Source organism: Zalophus californianus, chromosome 10 (genome assembly GCF_009762305.2).
Source record: "Zalophus californianus isolate mZalCal1 chromosome 10, mZalCal1.pri.v2, whole genome shotgun sequence".
Classification (NCBI taxonomy): domain Eukaryota; kingdom Metazoa; phylum Chordata; class Mammalia; order Carnivora; family Otariidae; genus Zalophus; species Zalophus californianus.
This window is the reverse complement of record NC_045604.1, coordinates 85,216,293-85,244,288: the sequence shown is the minus strand read 5'-3', so window position 1 is coordinate 85,244,288 and position 27,996 is coordinate 85,216,293. Positions and strand designations below refer to the sequence as shown.

General features: G+C 43.5%; 1 protein-coding gene across 4 annotated transcripts in view; it reads right to left on the bottom strand.

Moving 5' to 3' along the window:
* Positions 1-3,701: 3,701 nt before the first annotated feature.
* Positions 3,702-27,996, bottom strand: part of ACSM1 (acyl-CoA synthetase medium chain family member 1) — a 57,706-nt gene continuing 33,411 nt past the window's right edge. For all 4 annotated transcript variants that reach the window (XM_027612690.1, XM_027612693.1, XM_027612692.1 and 1 more), the window contains 7 exons: positions 25,059-25,182; positions 22,372-22,452; positions 21,729-21,830; positions 7,698-7,825; positions 6,520-6,619; positions 5,513-5,632; positions 3,702-4,023 (listed from right to left, as the gene is read on the bottom strand). In XM_027612690.1, the coding sequence (XP_027468491.1) occupies positions 3,937-4,023; positions 5,513-5,632; positions 6,520-6,619; positions 7,698-7,825; positions 21,729-21,830; positions 22,372-22,452; positions 25,059-25,182 (742 nt within the window). In that variant the 3' untranslated portion in view covers positions 3,702-3,936. The remainder of the gene's footprint in view (positions 4,024-5,512; positions 5,633-6,519; positions 6,620-7,697; positions 7,826-21,728; positions 21,831-22,371; positions 22,453-25,058; positions 25,183-27,996) is intronic.

The window sequence follows — 27,996 nt, the reverse complement described above, 5'->3', positions numbered from 1 at the left end:
AGAAGATGGACCCTAAACTTCAAGGCTTCCAGGAGCCAGCTCCTATTAAATTCAAGTTCCTGATATTTTTAAAGTAATTTTAACGAGATATAATGTACATGTCATACAAGCCCCTTATTGAAGACAAAGAGCTCAATGGCTTTTCGTATCTTCTCAAATCCTTCCTTCTTGACACCATAAGCCTAGTATTTTCAGGTTTCCATCCTGCCAGAGCTGCTTTTTTTGGACCAAGCAGCACAGACAGGACCCAGAACTTGATGTGGACGGCGGGTGGCCACAACCCCTTCAGGCTGACTGAGAAACCTCCCCTGTGGTGCTCGGTCTTCAGGAAGAGCTGCAGTTCTCTGAAGTTCCCACCAAGAACCCCATGAAAAAGCTGTTATTTAACCACCATGTGAAAGAACCCAGTAGGAAGGAAAACATCACCAGCAGCTTTGAGTCACCGGGTGGCTCAGTCAGTTAAGTGACGACGTCTTGGTTTGGATCAAGTCATGATCCATGGTCCTGAGGCTGAGACCCTCTTCAGGCTCTGGACTCACTGCACAGCTGGCTTGGGGTTTTCTCTTTCTCCCTCCCCCTCTGCCCTTCCCCCCACACTTGTGCCCTCTCTCTTTCAATGGAAGACACCGGTGAAGTGCCATGTTTACTCACATTTGGGTTTGGGGAACCGGGACACCGGAGCAAGAGCAGCCAGAACAACAGCCTCTGCACCTTCATGTCTTGGTCCTTTCAAGGGGCGCTGGGGTGCCGGGGAGGAGGTGGAGATGGGGGGTGGAGTGGAGGGAGGGGTGGGTGGGTAGGGAGGGGTGGGAAGGGGACAGGGTTTTAAGGAGGGATGGGAGCAGGGTAGAAATAGAGGGTGGGATTAGGGAAGGCGTCTGTCAGGAGAAGAAGGGGTTAAGGACAGTGTCAGGGACAGATTAAGTACTCAAGGGGAGGTTCAGAAAGGGTAGTAGGTCAGCAGGTTAGTAAATCACTAGGTGAGTAGGACATATTAGCAGGTAAAGTGGACTCTCAGGAGCAGTTGGAGTGGAGGAGCATCCATCTTCCTCCAAGCCTTCCCCTGGTTGAACGTTTCCTTAGCAACCCAGAACCTTTATAATCTCTCCACAAATCAGCTGCCTTTGCCCCTAGTAGATCAACATGGATGCCACAGGTGACCTCGTTTTCAAAAACCCCTTCCCTGCTGATGCCCCACCATGCGCCATCCCAATGACAGGTCTCTCTGGAACTTTGGCTGTCCTTCTTGTTTCTGCTCCCTCCAGCCCAGGTCCCTGTTCCCTCTTCTGGGTGCTCTCTCCTTCCTTTCCAAACTCCTGTCCTACAGCTGTTGGCTAAACAACATATAAAGCAAAGGAGGACAGAACTGCAACAACAAGCAAATACACAAGCAGACAGAACCCTCTCTCAGCGATTCAAAGCAGACAGAACATCCATAAGATGTAGACCTTGATAGCAAACCATCTGAATCCCACAGCTGTCTCCATATATCATCCACATCCATATACCATTGTGGAGGACACATTAACTTTAGGCACATAGGATACAGTTACAAAATTCACCTGATTTATTTTGGGAAGGGAAATTTCAATATGTTTCCAAGAAATGAAGTCACACAGAGTATGTTTTGGTAATATAATGTGCTAGAAATCACTGATAAAAAGCTAACCAGAAATCCCCATACATTTAGAAATTGAGAAGTACCTCTCTAAATGAAATAGGAGTAAAGAAATCCAAAAGAAAAAGAGCTACATTGAACTGAATGAAATGAGCTGATAAAATTGTAATCAAATTATGTCTTCTGGGCTGGAATATCCTGGGATATTAGTGTGAGAAGATTGTATGGCCTCAAAACCATCCCTAATTGATGGAGACATTTTAACACCTCAAACAGCTTTAGATCAGTCACTTATATGTGACCCTCCTACACACTAGCTTGGGCTTTACGTTATGAGCCTCACAGGGAAACAATCCAAGCTGACTCACAGGATCTCCGAGGACCTCCAGGAATGAGAGCATTTTAAGAGAAAACATTCACTAACTTCTCTCCTGAGGGATCCAGGACAACACCCAGAGAGCTTGCAGCTCCAGGCGTGCTGGGCAGGGAGAGCCAAGCAGGTGGGCAGAGCCAGGGACCCAGGTGACTAGACAAACCCCCTGTGATCATCTCTCTTGGGCCCTGTCCTGAGCTGAACTTCCTAAACTGTTTCTCTCTAGGACTAACACAATGTTTCCCCAACTCATTCAGGCCCAAGGCAGCTGAAAATCAATGCTCTACAAACCACCACTTATTGTGTAAATTTCTTGTAAACAGGAACCATTCTAGCACTGCTAAAATAGGAAAGCAATATCTTTAACATAAATATAAAGAAATCATAAAAAACACGCAAACAAAAACAAAACAAGGATAACAAAACATTTGTATTAAATTCTGTTTAGATGCTGCTGTCCGCCTCAAGAGCCCCAGAGTTGGTTGGTCCTGGTTATAGAAGGAGAGACCAGCCACAGAAGGGGTGGATCAGACTAGCCCAAAAGTGAACGGGAGAGAGGCCCAGCCTATAAGGGGGACTAGGGAATTCCAGGAAGGATGGCCAGGGTAACCCTGATTATAACTGGAACAGGGGGTAGGGAAAGAGGAAGCAGTGAACAGAATTTTGGGGCCTCAAACAGGTGAGATCACTCATGGAGGTGAGGAAGTGTCCCCAAAGCCCATGTCAGCCTCCCGTCTTCGAAGCCCTTCGTGGCCCCTGGAAACAGGGCCGGGAGCCTAGAGTTTGAGATCCAGCTGTGCTGCTTACCAGCTGTGTGACCGTGGGCTGGTTTCCTTCAGTGAGCTGGGGGCATCCAAGCCTGTGTCCATAACTGTGCTGAGGACAAGAGGAAGCCACATGCCAAGCACCTATGGACATTAGCATCATCGTCTCCATGGGGCAAGTGTCTTCCCAGATCCAGTGCCTCACGTCTCACAGCTGTTAAAGGCAACACTGGTAACAACCACAGGTCCCTCCTGTTTCAGGCCTGTCCTAAGCCCTGCCCTTTGCACACATCATCTCTTGGGCTCCAGATGGCAGGAGGACCTCATAAAGTGTGGGGAGAGCTCCAGGCCCCTGGGGAGGCTGAGGGATTCCTGGGTCCTGGGGAAGGGTGAGTGACTGGGGGACCCTACGGAGGGCTGGGGAACAGAGCTCCTGGGCTCCATGGAAGGAATGGGGGATTGGACACCCCCGGAAAGGGCTGGAGGAGTCTTGCAGGATTCTGGGTCCCCACAGGGCAGATCCCTCCCACACCTAAGCTGGGGCAGGCTGGGACCTGGAAGCAGCAGCATACAGAGGCAGCAGATCCATGGGATGCTGGATGGAGCGGTGAGGAATGGTCTGGCAGGCAAGTGGAATCACCAGGCTGGGCTGCCTCGACCCCTTCCCCCTTCCCCAGCCACCTCACTAACTCTGGCCCTGACCTCACCCTCCAGCAGGACATGGGCAAGCTAGGCAGAGGTGGACACCTGGAGCCAAGGAAGGGTCCCTCCCCAGACCTCTGTGTTCTGGTTGTTGAACAGACAAAAGGAGCCACCCAGGGCTCCTGGAACCAGGAGGGAGAATCTGGCCCCAGAGTCCTCTCCAATGGGGCTTGGGGAGAATCATGGAGGAACAGCATTTAGCACCAGTTCACTCACAGAATAAAAGCAGAACACAAGTCCCCTTGGATGCTGATGTCAGTTTATTATCCCAGCCACATACTGAGCGCTCACTTGGGGACTTGGAAGCAGGAGAGTAACTGATAGTAATTTAAAAGAACAAAAATGCTGGAATGTGGGCACTCCTGATGCTCTTAAAATCAATGTCCAGCACTCCTCTCCTCACCCTCCCCATAGTGAGGAAACTGGGATAGCCAGGGATTTGGCGAAGAAGACACAGTGGTTTCTGAGGGTTTTGCTGATTACATCTGACCAAGCTCCTTTTTCCGAAGGTCACTTCTTTTAATCTTGCCAGTGACAGTTTTGGGCAGCTCTGAGACAAATTCCACCTGGTCAAGGATAAAGCAAACCCATCCCGACTTAGTCCTGTTGTCATTTCTTACCAATGCCCCAGTATCCTCCTCTGCCCCTGCACAGTCCCCCAGATGGACTGGAACAATGTGGTGGCCCCAATAGGCTCCACCAAGCATGTCAAGGTGTCCCCTGACCTGGGAAGTTGGATGCAGCCCTGTGACGTGCTCTGACCAGTGAGATGTGAGTGGGAGTGAGGTGTGCCACCTCGAACAGATCACTTGGGACAAATGGATCTGGCACCCCCTCTGTCCATCTCCTCTAGCACCTGGCAGTTACCTATGGTGGGTGCTCTTTTATCCTGCTCCCAGGAAGACCGTGCAGATATGAGGAGCAAGAAAGATACTTCCCTAGTAGGAGCCACTAAGACGAGGGGTGTCTAGTTACTCACAGTAACATCAGCCCATCCTAACTGGCATGCATCCTCCAGTCTACTCTCTAGCAGGCAGCAGAGCCTTACATGCGAAGCATGGACTCTGTCGTCAGACACACGTGGGTTTGAGTTCAGCTCTGCCCTTTTCTTCACTCCAACCTCAGGCAAGTTACTGTGAGTCTCTGAGCCTCCCCTGTTTCCATTCTGTCAAATGGATGGTTATAGCATCTCAGGTTTGGGGGAGGGGGATTAAATGAAATCATAATTCATGGAAAGCTTTGAGTCCAGTGCCAGGCACACATAGTAAATGTTCAATAAATATTAGCTCTCTACCTTTATGTCTCAAAGGTAAACACTCAGAAAGCACAGCAATGTATTATTACAAAAGAAAGACACGTTAAATTTTTGACCCATGTATCCTTGCAAATGTTGTTTTTCAACAAGTCAGATAACATGTATATTTATTCACAGCCTGCTTTTTTCTCTTAATAATATATTTTTGTGATGTTTTTATGTTACAAATAAGAGATCTGCATCATCTTTTTAAATTATAGGACAGCATTAATTACCACGAATAATTTAATCATTTCTCTATTGTTGGACATTTTCATAGTTCACACATGGCACTGAAAACAAATGAGGTAGAAAAAAACCTCTCAGAATGTATTTTATGCTACAATAAATATTATTTTGTTAGCTTTTGTTTGTTATGTATCTATATATGTACTGGGCTTCAATTTAGAATATATTTCTTACTACAAATAATGTTTTTTAAAAGTGTGGCAGTTGTTGACTTGAATGTCTTTTTCAAATTGTGAAAGATTTCAAATAACCTTCTTGGATATTTCTAGGCTCTTGGCTGATTGTTTTCTGTAGCTTTTTTGTCAGCCTTTTTGTTTTCTGACACAGGATAGAGGTTTCCATGATTAAGATGGATCTCCCCTAAACCCCTAAGTTGAATGCTTCTTCGGTAGAGAAAAATGCTCACTCCATGGGCTACATAAGCTCCACCCCAGCCACCCTACGAGATTTGGGGCAGCAGAGCCCACGGCCCACTGGAGGGGACCAAATGCCATCTCTCTGCCCTCTCTCACCTTCCTGGGGTACTTATACGGGGCTGTCACTGACTTCACATGCTGCTGCAGCTCCTTGGTGAGCTGGTCCCGGTCATGGGAGACGAATTCCGGGGTCAGGACAATAAATGCCTTCACCACCTGCAGCGCAGAACCAGAGTGGAGGCTCAGGGGGAGTGGCAACCAAGTGCATAGTCTAAAAAGTAAATGTGTGTTAAGTAAATGGAAAAACAAGTTGACAGTTGAGCCTCTGGAAAAGAACAGGACCAGTGTCCATACTTCCAATTTCTACTCTCTGCCTTGGAAAATTACTTCACCTCTCTCAGCCTCCATGTCCTTCTCTGATATGGGGACAGCACACTTCATTCCTCAGGGCATGGATGCCAAAATTCATCGAGATGATTCATATAAACCACAAAGCTCGTTTAAACTGATTTTTATTCCTAGCATTATCATCACCCTTTTCACTATTGTAGGTAGGGTTCTGTGGGCATTAAATCAATGCTGGCCATTAACTATGTTCCTATTATTCATGTTGCTTCTACAGGGCACAGGGCCTTGTCCATAGTAGGTGCTCAGCACACAGTGAATCAATGAATGCTTGCTCTGGAGCCAGACTGCTCAGATTCTCATTCTGGCTCCACCACTTAACAGCTTTGTGATCAGGCAACTTATTTAATGTCCTTATGCTTGTTTCTTTCCCTGTAAAAAAGGGGTCTCAGAGTCCTTAATTAATGAGGTTGCTGTGAGGGGGAAATGAACCAGCAGGTAGGAAGGGCTCAGAAACTAGGAGATGGGCAGCAGTAGTCCTAGCAGCAAGCCACATTCACAAGCATCATTTTCTGTCACACACCGTTGAGGCCACACTGCTCTCTGGTGGCCACACAGTGTAAATGCACATGCACACCCACGGGCCCTCCCTCCACCCTAGGTCCAAGGTTGGAGAGACAGGACCAGGAGGAAGGTTTCCCAGCACCTGCCTTAGTGCCCACACACAGACACGATGACCTCTGTGCCCTCCTCCTTACCTCCCTTCGAATCGGGTCCAGGCTGCTCACCACAGCTGATTCAGCCACAGCCGGGTGTTCGGCCAGGGCATTCTCCACCTCTGCAGGCCCGATGCGGTACCTGCAGGATCAATGGCTCCTTCTTGGTTTCTGAGTGGCTGCCCAGGGCAGGGTGACCCAGGCCCTCAAGTCTCATGTTTTAGAGGGTCACCTCGTCCCTTGCCACATAGGATAACTGTCGCAGGAAGCCACATACCTGTGCCCTGGCTCTGTCATGGGCCCCAAACATGAAGAATGGGCACTCCGTGCTGAGAAATACAACACTCACATGCTTCCCAGAGTTTCTCACCTCACTGCCTCTGCTCAAGGAGGAGGGTGAATGTTTAGTCCTCCCCGAGCTCTGGAGCTGGGCTCAAGGAGCTTCCCTTGGCATGAAACCTAGTAGAAGCCTCAGCCTTTATCTTAAACATTCATGCAAATTCTGCATACTCTTTCCCATTATATTAGCATGTTTTAGAAATTTAAAAAGTAAACACACTCAACTTCCCTGAAATATTCAAGAGAAATTGTTACTCTGGTATAATAGGTCATTTTCTTTTCTTTCCAAATCACGTAAAGTTTAGGGACAACTGACTTGGAGCCAGACAGCTTTGGTAAATCTTGGTTGTACCCAGCACTCTTTGAAACTTTAGGGAATTTTATTCACTAGTCAGTAACCCAGTTCCTTCATCTGTAAAATGGGCATAATTGCATCTACCTTCTAGCATTGAGAGCCGGGTTATATAAAGTACTGCAGAGTGTGTGTCCCCATAGTAAGTGCCCCATAAAGGTTTATGTTGTTGTTATCTATCATTAAATTTTTCAGTTATTGTTGTGTCCCATTAGAGGAGCCAAACATAGAGGAACTTCCTCAACCAATAAAGGCCTAAGTAACGTCTTCCTTCCAAATCCCTTAAACTGCATAATGTCTTATTATGGTTCGCCTTGCAGACCTTCTTGAACTACATTTTGATAGACTTTTCTGGATGCAGGACTTGGGGGAGGTGCACAGGTATCCCCAGAAAAGGGCCCCATAAACAGAGCTCTGTTCAGAGTTAGCCTGAGCTAACCATCACCAAGCTTGGATGAATGTCAGAACAAGCTAAATCCCATGAGGCATGTGCGGGTGGTGCCTCCCAGCTCAGGTCAGCTATACCTACCCAGAGGTATTGATGATGTCATCGTTCCTCCCCAGGAACCAGATGTAGCCCTCTTCATCCATAGTTGCTCTATCTCCAGAGTTGTAAAAGTCCCCACACTCCACTTCAGCTGTCTTTACTGGGTTGTCCTGCAAAGACAACAACACCCCTTTGTTGAAGGCAATGAGTTTAGAGATGATGAGCCACAACCTGGTGCTCAGATCTGGGTCTGGATCCCGCTCCTGGCTCTACTTGGCACCTGGGCAAGTTTTATAATCTCTCTGAGTCTATTTTCATTATATCCAAGTACTCAATGAACACTACTTGTCAATTAGTGGACAATATTGAGCCAATTTTAAGGATAATTTTTTAAAGTAACAACTCACTTTTGTGTGGCACTCTAGTAGAATAAAATTTCCACTAGAACATGGACCCTGCCTGGACAAATGAGAGGTGTCAATAAACTTCTGTTAAATGAATTTCCTTCCCAAAATACTATCTCATCTGATCCTTCCAGAAAACCTACAAGGCTTTTGTTTTTCTAATTAAATTGTTTATTTTAAGATCATTGTATATTTGCAGGGTACCTGGGTGGCTCATTCGGTTGGGCGGATAACTCTTGATTTCTGCTCAGGTCATAATCTCAGGGTCGTGAGATCAAGCCCTGCATAGGGCTCTGCATTCAGCGTGGAACCTACTTGAGATTCTCTGTCTCCCCCTGCCCCTTCCCTAACTGATGCACACATGCATGCATATATGTTCTCTCTCTCTCTCAAATAAATAAATCTTTTTAAAAAAGATAATTATATATTTGCATGCAGTTATAAGAAATAACACAGAGAGATCCTGTGTGCCATTTACTCAGTTTTCTCCAATGGTAGCATCTTGCAAAACTACAGTTCAATATCACAACCAGGATATTGACATTGCTACAGTCCACCAATCTCACTTAGATCTCCCAGGAGTTTACTTTTACTTTTTTGTGTGTGTCTACGTGTATTTTATCAAATGTGCATCCACCACCAGAGTCAAGGTACAGAAGACTCCCGTCATCCTGAGGATCTCCTGTGTTGCTCTTTTATATCTACACCCATCTCCCTCATCTTTTCCCTCCCTCCAAATCCCTAAGCCCTTGGCAGGGACTGATCTATTCCTTAGTTTTATAATTTTGTCACTTTAAAAATGTTACATAAATGGAATCCTATAGTATGTAACCTTTTTTTTAAAGATTTTATTTATTTATTTGAGAGAGAGAGAGAGAATGAGAGAGAAAAGCACATGAGAGGGCGGAGGGTCAGAGGGAGAAGCAGACTCCCTGCTGGGCAGGGAGCCTGATGTGGGACTGGATCCAGGGACTCCAGGATCATGACCTGAGCCAAAGGCAGTCACTTAACCAACTGAGCCACCCAGGCGCCCCAGTATGTAACCTTTTGGGACTAGCACTGTTTTTATTTTTTTCACTCAGTATAATTTTCTGGAAATTCATCCAGCTTCTTATGTTCATCAATACTTTGTTCTATTTACTGCTAAATGGTATTTCATGTTATGGATGAACCACAGTTTTGGTGTCAACCCATTGAAGGGCATCTGGGTTGTTTCCAGTTTGGGGCTATTGTGAATAAAGCTGCTCTCAACATTCACGTGCAGGTTTTATGTGAGGCTAGATTTTTATAGGCCATAACAGAAGAAATGAATGCTCAGAGAAGCACAATAACTCACTCAAAGTCACTCAGCTGGTCAGTGGTAGGGCTGGTATTTGAATTTAATTCTTGCTCCACAACCTTTGTACTCAACCATTAAGCAATGTGTTGAGATCATCCCTCTCATGAAACATAAAATGATTTGAAAAGGGTCCAGGAAAAAAAAAAAAAAACATTGAATGACATCCCATTTTAGGTTCCCTTCCAATTGTTCTCATTGTATTAAGGAGACTCTCTGACATGTTTTTAAAAGCTCTGGAACTACCAAGAGTAAGTTTCAGGACTGGAGCTTTTAGTGGGAACAGGGTTTAGCTAGAATTCAAGAAAAATTGTTTTGTTTGCGTTATAGTTATAGTTATAATTGCCTTCTGTTTTTGGCAACTCATACTGTTTTCCACTTGTGATACCAATTAACTTTTTAAAAAACAGATGGTTTATTTTTTTAAAAGATTTTATTTATTTATTTGACAGAGAGAGACACAGCGAGAGAGGGAACACAAGCAGGGGGAGTGGGAGAGGGAGAAGCAGGCTTCTGGCTGAGCAGGGAGCCTGATGAGGGGCTCGATCCCAGGGCCCTGGGATCATGACCTGAGCTGAAGGCAGATGTTTAATGACTGACCCACTCAGGTGCCCCAAAAAACAGATGTTTTAAAATAAAATAATGATTATTGTGTGCATCTGTTCTGACCTATCTGGGTAGCTGCCTGAAGGACAGGTGCAAGGTACTCACTTTATATAACTCAGAAAAAAGCAGCAGGCACTGCTCATAGAAGCTACCAGGCAAACTACAAAAGTGAAGTTGCCTGAGGTAAGAAATTATAGGTGGAGATATACAATAGACCATCAAGGTCTGGGGGAGATGCTGGAGTGAGTTTTGTTTTTTAGTTTTTTTTTTTTTTAAATTAAGATGTTCAAAACAGCTATGTGCATGGGGTAATTAAGACAGCCAGGAACATGCCTGGGCAAAATGCATGCTCAGCAAAGTCCTGAGAAGACCTTAAGCTTTCATCTCAGGCTGATCCCTAGGCTCAGAGCAAGTCCAGCTAAGTGGTAAAGGAGTATCCTAGCACAGAGCCAATCTGCACAGTGGCTGTTCTCTCTCCTTTTTGGTTGGTGATGTTTTTCTTTGTTCATCTGAGCTCCTGCCACTCAAGGAAATCTCTGTCAAAACATTAACTGAACATGAGCGAAAGGAACAGAAACCTCAGTAATCACACATGACAAACTATACTCTTTAAAGAATTTGCAAAAGTACCACAACAAAGGACTACTATAGCCTTCAACAGTCCAAAATCAAAAACAAAACAATGAAACCCCAGCAACCTCAACCCCCAGGGAAGTGGGAGAATCTGATTTCAAGAGTTCACTCATATGTGGAATTTAAGAAACAAAACAAATGAACATTGGGGAAAAAAGAGGGGAAAGCTAAGAAACTGACTCTTAACTGTAGAGAACAAAGTTATGGTAACCAGCGGGGAGGGGCGGGGGGATGGGTGAAATAGGTGATGGGGATTAAGGATGCACTCATTACGATGAGCACTGGCTGATGTATGTAAGTGATGAATCACTAAATTTTATACATGAAACTAATATTGAACTGTATGTTGACTAAGTGGAATTTAAATAAAAACTTGGAAGAAATAATAACAATAAGTCAACATGTTAAATGTGATCAAAAACTAAGAGAAAAAATGAACAAAGAACTAAAAAACAGAAAAAATTATATATGGACAAAAGAAATTCAAAAATCATTTTCTATTTAGAATAGCAACAAAATGAAATAATACTAAAAATACATTTAGTCAAGAAAGTGAAAGACTTGTACACTGAAAAATAAAAATCGTTGCCAAAAGAAATGAAAGAAGGTATCAATAAATGGAAAGACATACTGTATTAATTGGAGACTTAATATTAAGATGATAATACTACCCAAAGCCATCTTCAGGTTCAATGCACTCCCTATCAAAATCTCAGTGGGGGCACCTGGGTGGCTCAGTTGGTTGAGCGACTGCCTTTGGCTCAGGTCATGATCCTGGAGTCCCGGGATCAAGTCCCGCATCAGGCTCCCTGCTCAGAGGGGAGTCTGCTTCTCCCTCTGACCCTATCCCCTCTCATGTGCTCTCTCTCTCTCATTCTCTCTCTCAAATAAATAAATAAAATCTTAAAAAAAAAATCTCAGTGGTATAGAAATACTCATCCTAAAATTCATATGAAATCTTGATGGAGGCGGGGGCGGAGCAAGATGGCGTAGGAGTAGGAGACCTAGATTTTGTCTGGTCTCGGGAATTCAGCTGAATAGGGATCAAACCATTCTGAACACCTACGAACTCAACAGGAGATCGAACAGGAGGGTAGCAACACCTCTCTGAACAGAGAAGCGACCACTTACTGGAAGGTAGGGCGTGCGGAGAAGTGAATCCGAGGCGATATTCGGGAGGATAGACGGCGGGGGAGGGGCCTCCGCCAGCCGCTTCTGGCAAGTGCTAGAGCCGCTGAGCACAAAATCGGACCTTTTAAAAGTTGGCTCGGCGGAGGGACGTCGCTGCAGTGGCTAAGCGGGGGGTGGAATCCTCCCGGGACAGTGTGGTCTCAGGACCCTTGGGGTCACACAGAGACCGGGGGTGCCTGAGTGCGGCAGAGCTCCCAGGTATCAGAGCGGGGAAGCCGGCTGCAGATACGGAGCAGAGTCGCGGGCTCTCAGCTCGGGGTTGCCACAAACTGTGATCTGCGGCCCAGTCGGGGCACGGCTCCCCCAGCAGGGACCCAACAAGCAGCAGATCCGGGGAGACTCCCCTTCCTTCCCGGGGAGGAGCGGTGCGGGAACACACTGCAGGGATCTGCTGGGTTTGGAGACTCCGAGCGGGGTCGGGTGCCAGAGATAGCAACGCTCGATCACAGGCCGGGTGAGCACGGAGTGCGGCCAGAGACCGGGGACACGGGAGTGACTGCTTTTCTCTGGGGGCGCACTGAGGAGTGGGGCCCCGAGTTCTCGGCTCCTCCGGGCGGAGACTGGGAGGCCGCCATTTTCGCCCTGGTCCTCCAAAGCTGTACCGAGAGCTTGCAGGGAACAAAAGCTCCTGAGAGCAAACTGGAGCAGCTTCCTTAGCCCGGACCGACAAGGGCGGGGCAATTCCGCCTCCGGCAAAGACATTTGGAAACCACAGCAACAGGCCCCTCCCCCAGAAGATCAGCACAAACAGCCAGCAAGCCAAGACCAAGTTGATCGATCAAGGAGAATAGGAGAACTCCAGCGCTAGGGGAATACTGCACATAGATTCATGGCTTCTTTTTTTTTTTTTTTTTTTTTTCCATGATTCATTATTTCATCAAAGTTAATTTTTGTTGACTTTTTTTTATTTTTATTTTTCCCTTTTTCAACCAACATCTTATAAATCCCTTTTTTTTAAAAAAAAACATTTTTTATTTTTTTTTCATTTTTAGAGTCATATTTTATCCCTTCATAGTAGTTATCCTTGTTTTTGGCATATATATATAAGTTGTTCTCTCTTTAAAATTTTGAGGTACAGTTTCTTCTAACAGATCAAAATATACCCTAAACCACTAGTGTATGGCTTTGTTCTAGTCTCCTGCCTGATCACATTCTCTCCCTTTTTCCTTTTTTTTTTTTCCTTAAATCTTCTTTCTTTTTTCAAACAACTTATCTTACCAAGTCCTTTTATAAAATCTTTTATACTTTTCATCTTTACAGTCATCTTCCATCCCTTCATTGTATCAACCCTTATTTTGTACATATATGTCTTTCCTCCTTTAAAATTTTAGGAGGCACTTTTTTCTAACAGACCAAAATACGCCCAAAATCTAGTGTGTGGCACTGATCTATGCACTAGCCTGATCATATTTGATCATATTCTGCCTTTTTTGAATTGTTTTGTTTTTGTTTTTATCTTTTTTTTTCTTTTTCTCTTTCTTTTTTCTTTCTTTCCCTTTCTTTTCCCCTGGTTTCAGGTCTTTTCTGATTTGTATACAGTATATTTGCTGGGGACGTTGTAAACCTGTTAGCCTTTTGTTCTCTCATTCATCTATTCTCCTCTGGACAAAATGACAAGACGAAAGAAATCACCTCAGCAAAAAGAACAAGAGGTAGTACCGTCAGCCAGGGACCTACTCAATACGGACATTAGTACGATGTCGGACCTAGAGTTCAGAATCATGACTTCAAAGATACTAGCTGGGCTTGAAAAAAGCATGGAAGTTATTAGAGAAACCCTTTCTGGAGAAATAAAAGAACTAAAATCTAACCAAATCGAAATCAAAAAGGCTATTGATGAGGTGCAATAAAAAATGGGGGCACTAAATGCTAGGATAAATGAGGCAGAAGAGAGAATCAGCGATATAGAAGACCAAATGATGGAAAATAAAGAGGCTGAGAAAAAGAGAGAGAAACAACTACAGGATCACGAGGGCAGAATTCGAGAGATAAGTGATATGATAAGACGAAACAACATTAGAATAATTGGGATCCCAGAAGAAGAAGAGAGAAAGAGAGGGGCAGAAGGTATATTGGAGCAAATTATAGCAGAGAACTTCCCTAATGTGAGGAAGGAAACAGGCATTAAAATCCAGGAGGCACAGAGAACCCCTCTCAAAATCAATAAAAATAGGTCAACACCCCGACATCTAATAGTAAAACTTACGAGTCTCAGAGACAAAGAGAAAATCCTGAAAGCAGCTCGGGAGAAGAGATATGTAACCTACAATGGTAGAAACATTAGATTGGCAACAGACCTATCCACAGAGACCTGGCAGGCCAGAAAGGACTGGCAAGATATCTTCAGAGCACTAAACGAGAAAAATATGCAGCCAAGAATACTATATCCAGCTAGGCTATCATTGAAAATAGAAGGAGAGATAAAAAGCTTCCAGAACAAACAAAAACTAAAGGAATTTGCAAACACGAAACCAGCCCTCCAAGAAATATTGAGAGGGGTCCTCTAAGCAAAGAGAGAACCTAAAAGCAGCAAAGAGCAGAAACGAACACAGACAACAGACAGTTAACAGTCACCTTACAGGTAATACAATGGCACTAAATTCATACCTTTCAATAGTTACCCTGAATGTAAATGGGCTAAATGCCCCAATCAAAAGACACAGGCTATCAGATTGGATTAAAAAACAAGACCCATCAATATGCTGTCTGCAAGAGACTCATTTTAGACCCAAAGGCACCCCCAGATTGAAAGTGAGGGGGTGGAAAACCATTTACCATGCTAATGGACACCAAAAGAAAGCTGGGGTGGCAAGCCTTATATCAGACAAACTAGATTTTAAAACAAAGACTGTAATAAGAGATGAGGAAGGACACTATATCCTACTTAAAGGGTCTATCCAACAAGAAGATCTAACAATTGTAAATATCTATGCCCCGAACATGGGAGCAGCCAATTATATAAGGCAATTAATAACAAAAGCAAAGAAACACATTGACAACAATACAATAATAGTGGGGGACTTTAACACCCCCCTGACTGAAATGGACAGATCATCTAAGCAAAAGATCAACAAGGAAATAAAGACTTTAAATGACACACTGGACCAAATGGACTTCACAGACATATTCAGAACATTCCATCCCAAAGCAACGGAATACACATTCTTCTCTAGTGCCCATGGAACATTCTCCAGAATTGATCACATCCTAGGTCACAAATCAGGTCTCAATCGGTACCAAAAGATTGGGATCATTCCCTGCATATTTTCAGACCACAATGCTTTGAAACTAGAACTCAACCACAAGAGGAAAGTCGGAAAGAACTCAAATACATGGAGGCTAAAGAGCATCCTACTAAAGAATGAATGGGTCAACCAAGAAATTAAAGAAGAATTAAAGAAATTCATGGAAACCAATGAAAATGAAAACACAACTGTTCAAAATCTTTGGGATACAGCAAAGGCAGTCCTGAGAGGAAAGTATATAGCAATACAAGCCTTTCTCAAGAAACAAGAAAGGTCTCAAATACACAGCCTAACCCTACACCTAAAGGAGCTGGAGAAAGAACAACAAAGAAAGCCTAAACCCAGCAGGAGAAGAGAAATCATAAAGATCAGAGCAGAAATCAATGAACTAGAAACCAAAAGAACAGTAGAACAGATCAACGAAACAAGGAGCTGGTTCTTTGAAAGAATTAACAAGATTGATAAACCCCTGGCCAGACTGATCAAAAAGAAAAGAGAAATGACCCAAATCAACAAAATCATGAATGAAAGAGGAGAGATCACAACCAACACCAAAGAAATACAAACAATTATAAGAACATATTATGAGCAACTCTATGCCAGCAAATTAGATAACCTGGAAGAAATGGATGCATTCCTAGAGATGTATCAACTACCAAAATTGAACCAGGAAGAAATAGAAAACCTGAACAGACCTATAACCACTAAGGAAATTGAAACAGTCATCAAAAATCTCCCAAGAAACAAAAGCCCAGGGCCAGATGGCTTCCCAGGGGAATTCTATCAGACATTTCAAGAAGAATTAATACCTATTCTCCTGAAACTGTTCCAAAAAATAGAAATGGAAGGGAAACTTCCAAACTCATTTTATGAGGACAGCATTACCTTGATCCCAAAACCAGACAAAGACCCCATCAAAAAAGAGAATTACAGACCAATATCCTTGATGAACATGGATGCAAAAATTCTCACCAAAATACTAGCCAATAGGATCCAACAGTACATTAAAAGGATTATTCACCACGACCAAGTGGGATTTATTCCTGGGCTGCAAGGCTGGTTCAACATCCGCAAATCAATCAACGTGATACAATACATTAACAAAAGAAAGAACAAGAATCATATGATCCTCTCAATAGATGCAGAAAAAGCATTTGACAAAGTACAACATCCTTTCTTGATCAAAACTCTTCAGAGTATAGGGATAGAGGGTACATACCTCAATATCATAAAAGCCACCTATGAAAAACCTACAGCGAATATCATTCTCAATGGGGAAAGGCTGAGAGCTTTTCCCCTAAGGTCAGGAACGCGGCAGGGATGTCCACTCTCACCACTGCTATTCAACATAGTATTAGAAGTCCTAGCCACAGCAATCAGACAACAAAAAGAAATCAAAGGCATCCAAATAGGCAAAGAGGAAGTCAAACTCTCACTCTTTGCAGATGATAGGATACTGTATGTGGAAAACCCAAAAGACTCCACCCCAAAACTGCTAGAACTCATACAGGAATTCAGTAAAGTAGCAGGATATAAAATCAATGCACAGAAATCAGTGGCATTCCTATACACCAACAACAAGACAGAAGAGAGACAAATCAAGGAGTCGATCCCATTTACAATTGCACCCAAAACCATAAGATACCTAGGAATAAATCTAACCAAAGAGGCAAAGGATCTGTACTCAGAAAACTATAAAATACTCAGGAAAGAAATTGAAGAAGACACAAAGAAATGGAAAAACGTTCCATGCTCATGGATTGGGAGAATCAACATTGTGAAGATGTCAATGCTACCTAGAGCAATCTACACATTCAATGCAATCCCCATCAAAATACCATCCACTTTTTTCAAAGAAATGGAACAAAGAATCCTAAAATTTGTATGGAACCAGAAGAGACCCAGAATAGCCAGAGGAATACTGAAAAAGAAAAGCAAAGCTGGCAGCATCACAATTCCGGACTTCCAGCTCTATTACAAAGCTGTCATCATCAAGACAGTATGGTACTGGCACAAAAACAGACACATAGATCAATGGAACAGAACTGAGAGCCCAGAAATGGACCCTCAACTCTATGGTCAACTTATTTTTGACAAAGCAGGAAAGAATGTCCAATGGCAAAAAGACAGTCTCTTCAACAAATGGTGTTGGGAAAATTGGACAGCCACATGCAGAAGAATGAAACTGGACCATTTCCTTACACCACACACAAAAATAGACTCCAAATGGTTGAAAGACCTAAACGTGAGACAGGAGTCCATCCAAATCTTAAAGGAGAACACAGGTAGCAACCTTTTCGACCTTAGCCGCAGCAACTTCTTCCTAGAAACATCGCCAAAGGCACGGGAAGCCAGGGCAAAAATGAACTATTGGGATTTCATCAAGATAAAAAGCTTCTGCACAGCAAAAGAAACAGTCCACAAAACCAAAAGACAACCGACAGAATGGGAGAAAATATTTGCAAATGACATATCAGATAAAGGGCTAGTATCCAAAATCTATAAAGAACTTATCAAACTCAACACCCAAAGAACAAATAATCCAATCAAGAAATGGGCAGAAGACATGAACAGACATTTCTCCAAAGAAGACATCCAAATGGCCAACAGGCACATGAAAAAGTGCTCAACATCGCTCGGCATCAGGGAAATCCAAATCAAAACCTCAATGAGATACCACCTCACACCCGTCAGAATGGCTAAAATTAACAAGTCAGGGAACGACAGATGTTGGCGGGGATGTGGAGAAAGGGGAACCCTCCTACACTGTTGGTGGGAATGCAAGCTGGTGCAACCCCTCTGGAAAACAGTATGGAGGTTCCTCAAACAGTTGAAATTAGAGCTACCGTTCGATCCAGCAATTGCACTACTGGGTATTTACCCCAAAGATACAAATGTAGGGACCCGAAGGGGTACGTGTACCCCAATGTTTATAGCAGCAATGTCCACCATAGCCAAACTGTGGAAAGAGCCAAGATGCCCATCGACAGATGAATGGATAAAGAAGAGGTGGTATATATACACAATGGAATATTATGCAGCCATCAAAAGGAATGAGATCTTGCCATTTGCAACGATGTAGATGGAACTGGAGGGTGTTATGCTGAGTGAAATAAGTCAATCAGAGAAAGACATGTATCACATGACCTCACTGATATGAGGAATTCTTAATCTCAGGAAAGAAACTGAGTGTTACTGGAGTGGTTGGGGGTGGGTGGGATGGGGTTGCTGGGTGATAGATATTGGGGAGGGTATGTGCTACGGTGAGCGCTGTGAATTGTGCAAGACTGTTGAATCACAGATCTGTACTTCTGAAACAAATAACGCAACATATTTTAAGAAAAAAGAAAAAGAAGAAGATAACAGGAGAGGAAGAAAAGGGGAGTATGTCAGAGGGGGAGACGAACCATGAGAGATGATGGACTCTGAAAAACAAACTGAGGGTTCTAGAGGTGAGGGGGGTAGGGGGATGGGTTAGCCTGGTGATGGGTATTGAGGAGGGCACGTTCTGCATGGAGCACTGGGTGTTATGAACAAACAATGAATCATGGAACACTGCACCAAAAACTAATGATGTAATATATGGTGATTAACATAACAATAAAAAAATTAAAAAAAAAAAAAAAAGAAATCTTGATGGATCCCAAATAGCCAAGACAATCTTTTAAAGGGAGAAGAAAGTTCTTCTTTCCAGGGACAAGAGCTTACACTCCTGATTTTTAAACTTACTGCAAAACTATAGTAATCAAAACACTGTGATACTGGCATAAAAAAAAAAAAGACACATAGATGATTGGAATAAAATAGAGAACCCAGAAAGAAATCCTCACATATATTTTCAATGCATTTTAGGCAAGAATGCCAAGGCCATTCAATAGGAAAAGTCAATCTTTTCAACAAATGGCACTGAGAAACCTGGATGTTCAGATGCAAATGAATGCAGTTACCTTATACACCATATACACAAATTAACTCAAAATGGATTAAAAACCTAAACATAAGAGCTAAAATTCTGAAACCCTTAGAAGAAAACATGGGGGAAGTCTTCATGATTTTGGATTTGACAATTATTATTTGACTATGACACCAAAAGCACAGGAAACAAAAGAAAAAAATAGATAAAATGTTCATCAAATTTTTAAAAAATTTTACTTGAAAGGACACTGTCAAAAGATTGAAAAGACAATGCACTAAATGGAAGAAAATATTTGCAAAGCATATATCTTATAAGGGGTTCATATCCAGAATATATAAAGAGCTCTTACAAATCAAAACAAAACAACCCAATTTTAAAAATAGGCAAAGGACTTGAACAGACAATTCTCCAGAGAAGGTGCACAAATGGTCAATAAGCACATGAAAAGATGCTCAACATCACCAGTCATTAGGGAGTTGGAAATCAAAACCACAATGACATACCACTTCACACGCGGTAGAATGACTATTATACACACAAAACAAACAAACAAACCTGAAAATAACAAGGATTAGCAAGGATATGGAGAAACCGGAACACTTGTGCATTGCTGATAGAAATATAAAATGGTGCAGCCACTGTGGAAAACATTTTGGCCGTTCCTCAAAAAGTTAAATATAGGGGTGCCAGGGTGGCTCAGTCATTGGGCGTCTGCCTTCGGCTCAGGTCATGATCCCAGGGTCCTGGCATCAAGCCCCACATCGGGCTCTCTGCTCAGCAGGGAGCCTGCTTCTCCCTCTCCCACTCCCCCCTGCTTATGTTCCCTCTTTCACTGTCTCACTGTCTCTGTCAAATAAATAAATAAAATCTTTAAAAAAAATAGTTAAATATAGAATTACCATAGGATGCAGCAATTCCACTTTCAGGTATATATCCAAAAGAAGTGAAAGCAGGAACTCAAACAGATACTTGCACACCAGTGTTCATTGCAGCATTATTCACAGTAGACAAAAGATGGAAATAATCTAAATGTCTATTAAGAAATTGATGGATATACAAAATATGGTACACCCATACAATACCATTCAGCCTGAAAAAAAATGACATTTGGTCACATGCTACAACACGGATGAACCTTGAAAACATGTGCTAGGGGAGATAAGCCAGACACAAAAGGGCAAATATTGTACAATTCCACTTAATAGAGGTACCTAAAATAGGCAAATTCTTAAACCCAAAAAGTATATTAAAGGTGACCAAATGCTGGGGATATGAGGAAGAGGGGGGGAATTATTGTTTAATGGGAACAGAGTCTCCATTTGGGATGGAAAAAATTTCTGCAGATGCATGGTGGTCATTGTACAATGTTGTGATTTACTCAGTGCTGCTGAATTGTATGCTTAAAAATGGTGAAAAGGGTAAATTTTATATATTTTACCTCAGTAAAAGAAAAGAAAGGAAAAAAGCAAATAAATCTCAGTGGAGGAGTGACAACATATAGTCAAGAGGGCATGTGAGGTATATATCTACATAGGTGTGGGCATAGCAGAGGACATCTTTGTAAAATAAAATATGTTATTTCCAATTTAAAAAAAAATGATGTTGCTCTGGACCATCCCAGTTTAATTTAACCATAATCTCTATGGTTGGATCCAAGAGTTATTTTTTTAAATCTCCTCAACTGATTCTAACATACAGGCAGGATTGAGAACCACTGATCTATGTATCTGTTACTCTATTTTCTCTTTTATCCGAGCCTAAAATTGTGCTACTGTGAATTAAGGCTAGGGCCTGCATATTTGCTTTTGGTCAATAACATCACAAAAGGAGCAGCACCACCCACCCCCAAGGCCACAGAGTGAGGCCAACAGTGACACCATTGGTTGTTCCTGTGGAGAAAGGAGACGGGTCTGAGATCAGCTTCAAGGTCTGTCCACTCTCCCCTGACCAATCTTGGAAGCTGAGAATTTGCCTGGTCAAGAGTTTCCGGTTTCCTTAGAGCCTGTCACAGTTTTATGTAATTCCTGGATTTCTTATGTAGGGTTTGGGAACCAAAAAGATGTGGGTTTGAATCCTAGACCTGCCATTTATTTGATATGGGGAAAACATACAAAGCTTCCAATCTGCAGTTTCTTCCTCTGTGAAGTGGGGGCACCACTGTCCTCTCTGGAGGCTCAGGAAGATTAACAGATTTGTGCACAGCCTGTTGGTAAGTGGGACTGTAAGATTTGAACTCAGTCAAAGCTTCTTGCATACTCAACCTCAAGAGATCATTGGAGGGGTGCCTGGGTGGCTCAGCTGTTAGGCGTCTGCCTTTGGCTCGGGTCATGATCCCAGGGTCTGGGGATTGAGTCCCACATCTGGCTCCCTGCTCAGTAGGAGGCCTGCTTCTCCCTCTCCCACTCCCCCTGCTTGTGTTCCCTCTCTCACTGTGTCTCTGTCAAATAAATAAATAAAATCTTTAAAAAAAAAACAAAGAAGAGATCACTGGAACCCAAGTCTGGGGTGCTTCTTTCTACCCTGTCAGCACTTAAGTGTCAGATGGTTTCGGACAGGAAAGGATGTGAGAACACACTAGGAGCTTAGAGATTAATTAGAAGAGGCTTCATTGAGTTGGAGTGACTGAAGGGAGGTGTGAAGAAGGTTCGTTGTGCAGAGTTGAATCCACCCCCTTAGCACCCACACAGCTCCCTGAAGGGATTTTGAGGGTCTGGAAGTGGGCAGGTGAGGATCACCACTTACTTCATAGCCCATGAAGAGGCCAATGGGCTTGGTGGGCTTCATCCTGATGCCAATGTTGCCTTCAGTGTTGAACGGCAGGCTGTTGCCTTTGTCGTCAATGATCTGGAGCAACAGGCCTGTGAATCCCACCCTGCAGGGCCACCCCAACACGCCTGCCCCACCCACACAGTACCTGACTATTCGTGTGACACTGGTGAGAATAAATGGGGGGAGGAACCCTGTCAGAAAATAGATTACAGCTGTCAGAAGACTTTGAAGTCAGGAAATGGTGAAACCCAAGTTATGGGTCTATTGGTCTCATGGATATGCAGACGTAGCAAACGTGTCTTAAACACAGATCAGGGAAAACTAGAAGCACCAGCTGATGGAGAGAGCTGCCAGGGCTCCCTCCATGTGCTCTGGTCCCATCTGTTGTGTGTGAGGCTTCCGGCTGCCAGGCTGAGCAGCATTCATGCCCAGGATACTGAAGTTCTCAACCGAAGCCTCCCCAGGAAATGGAGGGAAAACAGGAGGAGAGAGAGAAGGACAACTGGGGTGGGGGTAGGGTGGGGTGGGCACAGCTGGTTCTGTCACCTGGTGTCCCACAATCGTCCAATCCCAGCTGAGCCCTAACTGCACCCAGCAAATGCCTTTAGGACCACACCTGGACATCGAAGGGGGGAATGCCTTTCCCCATGGAACCCGGCTTGATCTTCATTCCACGGAGAGTGCCACAACTTACTCCCTATTCATAAAAGAAAGAAAATAGGGTTGGTCAAAGAGTCCAGGCTGATTACAAAGCATTAAGAACCACACACAGCACCCTCACTCATCCATGTCATTGGATGCTATGCAAAGAACTCTAGCTCCTGGGGCTACCGGGTCCATTGGGAGGGGCCAAAAAAGAAGCAAAGAGGTGAGCCCGGGGCTGTGGGAATGTAATGTGAGGTGTGGAGTACGCACTGTATGTCAGACATGTGTCTGTTTGCTAGAGGAAGGCCATGATATTTAACATTGACTCAGGCTGTTAAACAGTGATAGGAACCCTGTCTCAATGACTCAGAGCTGTGCTGAGAATATTCAGATTGTGTTGTCCCCTCTGCTAGGCAACTCCCCCACCCCCATTTATCTTCCTGATGAACTTTATTCCTCCTTTATGGTACTCTAAAATAGCTTTCTAAAGCTAAGCCAGACCAGGATTTGAATCTTTTTTTTTTCTTTTTAAGATTTTGTGTGTTTATTTGAGAGAGAGAAAAACGAGAGACAGGGCAGGGGTGGAGGGGGAGGGGCAGAGGGAGCAGGAGAAGCAGACTCCCCAGCTGAGCAGGGAGCCCAATGCGGGGCTCGATCCCAGGACCCCGGGACCACTACCCAAGCCAAAGGCAAATGCTTAACCGACTGAGCCACCCAAGGATTTGAATCTTGACTCCAGCTATGTGCCAATTAATCCCCTTTCATCTTCTTCTCTGTAAAGGGAGGTAATTATAACACTTAGCTCTCATAGTACCTGTGAGCGTGTGGAAAACTCTTCACACAGTGCCTGACACACCAAGTTAGTTCCATAAACAGTTACAACTAGCTTTTATTCTGGCCCCAAGAAAAGTCAGTTGGGAGATTCTCCTTCTGTAGTATTTTTTCCCACACTTCCATTGTAGCCAACAGAGCATTATACTTCTTTTTTTAAAAATATTTATCCATTTATTTTAGAGAGAGAGAAAGAGCGCAAGAGTGCTTGAATGGGGTTTGGGGGGCAGAGGGAGAGAGAGTCTTAAGCAGACTCCCCGCTGAACATGGAGCCCTATGTGGGGGCTCAATCCCACGCCCCATGAGATCACCACCTAAGCTGAAACCAAGAGTCGGAAGCTCAACCCACTGAGCCAACCAGGAGCTCCCAATTATACTTATTTTTGCTTGTCTGTTGCCTTCACAGGATAACAAGCATCCTGAGAATAGAGATTGCCCCATTCATCTCTACTATCCTAGCATCTAGGGCAACACTTACTTAAAAACAAGAGTAACGGTAAGGTGAGCATGTACAAGGGGTTGGACATTGTAGCCAGAGCTTTATATACTTCCTTTCGTTTCCCTTATCACAACCCACCGAGATTGGGTTATATTTCCATTCTGGAAACAGAGAAGCAGAGACTCTGGAAGGTTCAGTGCTATGCCAATGGTCTTGAAGCCTGTAACTGGCAAGCTGAGATTTGAACCAGGGTCTGAGTTCCTGAGAGGGAAAGCTCTTTAGCCTTTGCTATGTTGCTGCTCACAGTACAAGCATGTGGAAAATGTTCCATAGATGAGTCAGTGGCTATGAAAATACTTTGTGAAATACAGCACCACCTGAGCATAAGGCAGTATTCTGTTGTTGCAAATAGTTGATACAAAGGAACCTGGGTCATGGGTATAGTGTAGTTCTCATCCCACCTTCCTCCTTGTCCAAATATAAACTATGAAGACAAACCTAGAGTCTTAATATTTCTTAGGCCTGGAAGAAGACCAATTAACTGATGATTTAAAAGCATATGTTTTTGCAAAAAAGTCAGACAAGTATGTGAATTGAGGCTAAAAATAGTTATTTTGCTCCAGCTCCTGAGATGGTAGTCATCTGTCTGTCAGTTACAGGGAGAACAAGGAGGCTGAGGAAAGTGGCTCTGCCCAGCAACAGAAATGACTTGAGAATTGTGTTGGAAGAAAGATACCTGCCCCTGCCCCTACTATCATCAATAACGTTTTTGTGGTTCAAGACATGCCTGATACTCTGAATGCCCTGTCACCTGGCTATTCAGTGATGCCGTTGGGAGTCACTGTTTGTGTGTTTGTGTGTGTGTGTGTGTGTGTGTGTGTGTGTGTTGGTATATACAGAAAGTCTCTGCTCCCTCCCAAAATCAAATCTGTGTGCTGTCGACATGAACACCCAGAAATGAATTTCTGGGGCCAGCTCCTGGCTGCCTGTGGTTGCCACCCTAGGAAGGGATGAAGTAGGCAGGACTTGCAGATGGTGGGCTCCATGTTACTGGAGAGAACCTCCCATCCCACCACCCCTCCTCGGCTCCCTAGAGCTAATGATCACAGGGATGGTGGCACCATGTCCTTACACCCCTTTTCAAAGTTTTGTCCAATAGTTTTCTGTACATTGGCCTCTTGACAAACTGATGAGCTGTGAATTGCCTTTGTGCAAATTGATTTGGGGCAAATTAGCCTAGAACTCTGAAGCCTCCCATTGGCTTCAGGAAATGCTGTGAGCAGAGTGAGGCCTCTGCACATACACGGTTCAGCTCGTCTGCTGGGCTCAGTGGCTCAGCACATCCTGACTGACCAAGAAAGTACCATCTAGCTACTGTTTCTACCTACTGTTTCTGACTGTCCGTAGATCTCGTAGAGCAGAAGGCCTGTCTGTCTTCTCCACTGCTCTTGATCCTCTGGCAGCAGAGCCTCCCCACCGGCACTGCAGTGCTCCAGGGTAGGGAACCTGAGACTTAGGGGAAGGCAAAGGGACAAGAGAACTTGCAGTCAGGCCTTGGATGTTCTGCCCCAGGCCCAGAGTGTTAAGAGCTCAGAGTCTCGTCATCTGGAACATTCATGCTTCTGCTTCCTCATGTTCTTACTTGCCTTTTGGGCAATTTGCTGGTGGTCAAAGCCAACTGGAAGTCACTCACTTCCTGTCAGTTCATGTTAACTCTTCTGGCCAAGGGGTGGGTGGTGGTGAGGCTAATGGATTTGGATCAACTTTGGAAGTTGACATTAAAAGATGGCAAAGATGTATTTATCAGACCTTGTCTTCACATTCTCTGTGGCTATGAGGGGTATTTTATAAACTATAATGTGGTGGGGGATAAGATCCCAAGATCCAATAGCATCCCATGTTAGGATGCTAACAGAACTGCTTTGCCTTCTCTGAAGACTAGGGTCATGTGAATTGAAGGGCTTTTGTATTTCTGAGCAGAGAATGCAAGTTAGAGGGTAGAAATGAATTGCCCAGGACATCAAGGAAGACTGGGATGCATGTAGGAAAAGAGAGAAGGGTTATGGTAGCAGCCCTGAGAGAAAGAATTTCAGAGAGCCGAAAATTTGACTGTGAACATCTGTAGTAGGTACATTGCATGATGTAAATCCTCTTCTTCATTTTTCCCCATAAAATTTTCTGCTAATAAAAAAACAACCACAAAATAATGATGGATTCCCTGAAGGACGTGGGGAGAAGTGATTGAGGTCTGAGTACCAGGTGGCCTGGGGCTGAGCCCGGTCAGATCTTGGGGATGAGAGGAGTAGCAGACATCTGGTTCACCTTTTCATCCTCACCACCCTGTCCTGGTACATCAGAGTCAGAGTCAGGGACAGGAGGGCTGAGTTTACTGAGGGTGTTTTCTTCATTCTTCTGCAGCTTTATCCAAAGTAGGTAAAATGGGCAGATTCTCTGATGCAGTCATTACTATGGTTTGGTTGTATATTTACTGGGTTTGGACAAAGATCATCGACTGAGGGATGTTCAAAAAGTAGCTTAATATGAGCTTTGAAATACAGATGGAAACAGGATCCAAACAGCTTGAGGCTTCATGAATAAAATCAAAACTATGTTTCAGAGTTAGCTTCATAAGGGTAGCCATAGAACACCTTAATATTTTAATTCTATATTTAAGACATGTTACTCTGATTTTTGAAGTAGCCATTTTAATCTCAGACTCTTTAAAAGATACATAAATGCCCATAAGTTTCAAAGAGCAGATTTCAGTTTAGCTGAAATTAATCTGCAAACATGGGGAAATGCAAAAATAAAACTCTACAGTAAGATAACACTATGTATCCATCAGATTGACAAACATTAAAAACTCTGACAAAAACAAATATTGCCAATGTTATGGAACAATGGGAATTCTCCTCTCCTGCTAATGGGAGCATTTCAATATGGAAAATCCCATGGTTACCATACGATCCAGCAATTGCACTGGGTATTTACCCCAAAGATACAAATGTAGGGATCTGAAGGGGTACGTGCACCCCAATGTTTATGGCAGCAATGCCCACAACAGCCAAACTGTGGAAAGGGCCAAGATGTCCATCGACAGATGAATGGATAAAGAAGAGGTGGTATATATACACAATGGAATATTATGCAGCCATAAAAAGGAATGAGATCTTGCCATTTGCAACGACATGGATGGAACTGGAGGGTGTTATGCTGAGTGAAATAAGTCAATCAGAGAAAGACATGTATCATATGACCTCGCTGATATGAGGAATTTTTAACCTCAGGAAATAAACTGAGGGTTGCTGGAGTGGTGGGGGTGGGAGGGATGGGGTGGCTGGGTGATAGACATTGGGGAGGGTATGTGCTATGGTAAGCGCTGTGAATTGTGCAAGACTGTTGAATCACAGATCTGTACTTCTGAAACAAATAATGCAATATATGTTAAGAAAAAAAAAAGAAGAAGAAGAAGAAGATAGCAGGAGGGGAAGAATGAAGGGGAGTAAGTCAGAGGGGGAGATGAACCATGAGAGACGATGGACTCTGAAAAACAAACTGAGGTTTCTAGAGGGGAGAGGGGTGGGGGGATGGGTTAGCCTGGTGATGGGTATTAAAGAGGGCACGTTCTGCGTGGAGCACTGGGTGTTATGCACAAACAATGAATCATGGAACACCACATCAAAAACTAATGATGTAATGTATGGTGATTAACATAACAATTAAAAAATTAAAAAAAAAGAAAATCACATGGTAAAATGTCGTGTCAGTGTGAACTAGCAATTCATCTTCCAGAAAAATGCTACAGAAATGCATGCTTATATGCACCAGCGTACATGTACAAGAATTCAATGCAGCATTAATCACTAATAGCCCCAAAATGAAAACTACCCAGTATCCATTAATGGTAGAACAGATAAAAAACACATGATATTTTTATACAATGGGATATTATACAGCAATGAAAATTAACTACAGCAACCTGCAGCAACATAGACACATCTTAAAAACATAATGCTGAAAAAAGTAGCCAAATATTACAGAGTAATACATGATTACACACGTAAAGATCAAAGGCAAGTAAGATATGATAATTTGTTTAGGGGTATTTCCTTAGGAGGTAAACTATAAGGGAAAACAAGGAAATGAACACCATAAAAGTCAAGATAGTAAATTCCTTTAGGGGAGAAAGAGAGCCACGAAGAGATCTCTGGGGTGTGGGCAATATTCTATTTTTCTGACTCAGTGAGTGGTGACACAGGTGTTTTTCAACAATTCATTAATCTATACATTTATGTCTTATGTATTTTTCTGTATGTTTGTCCTTTC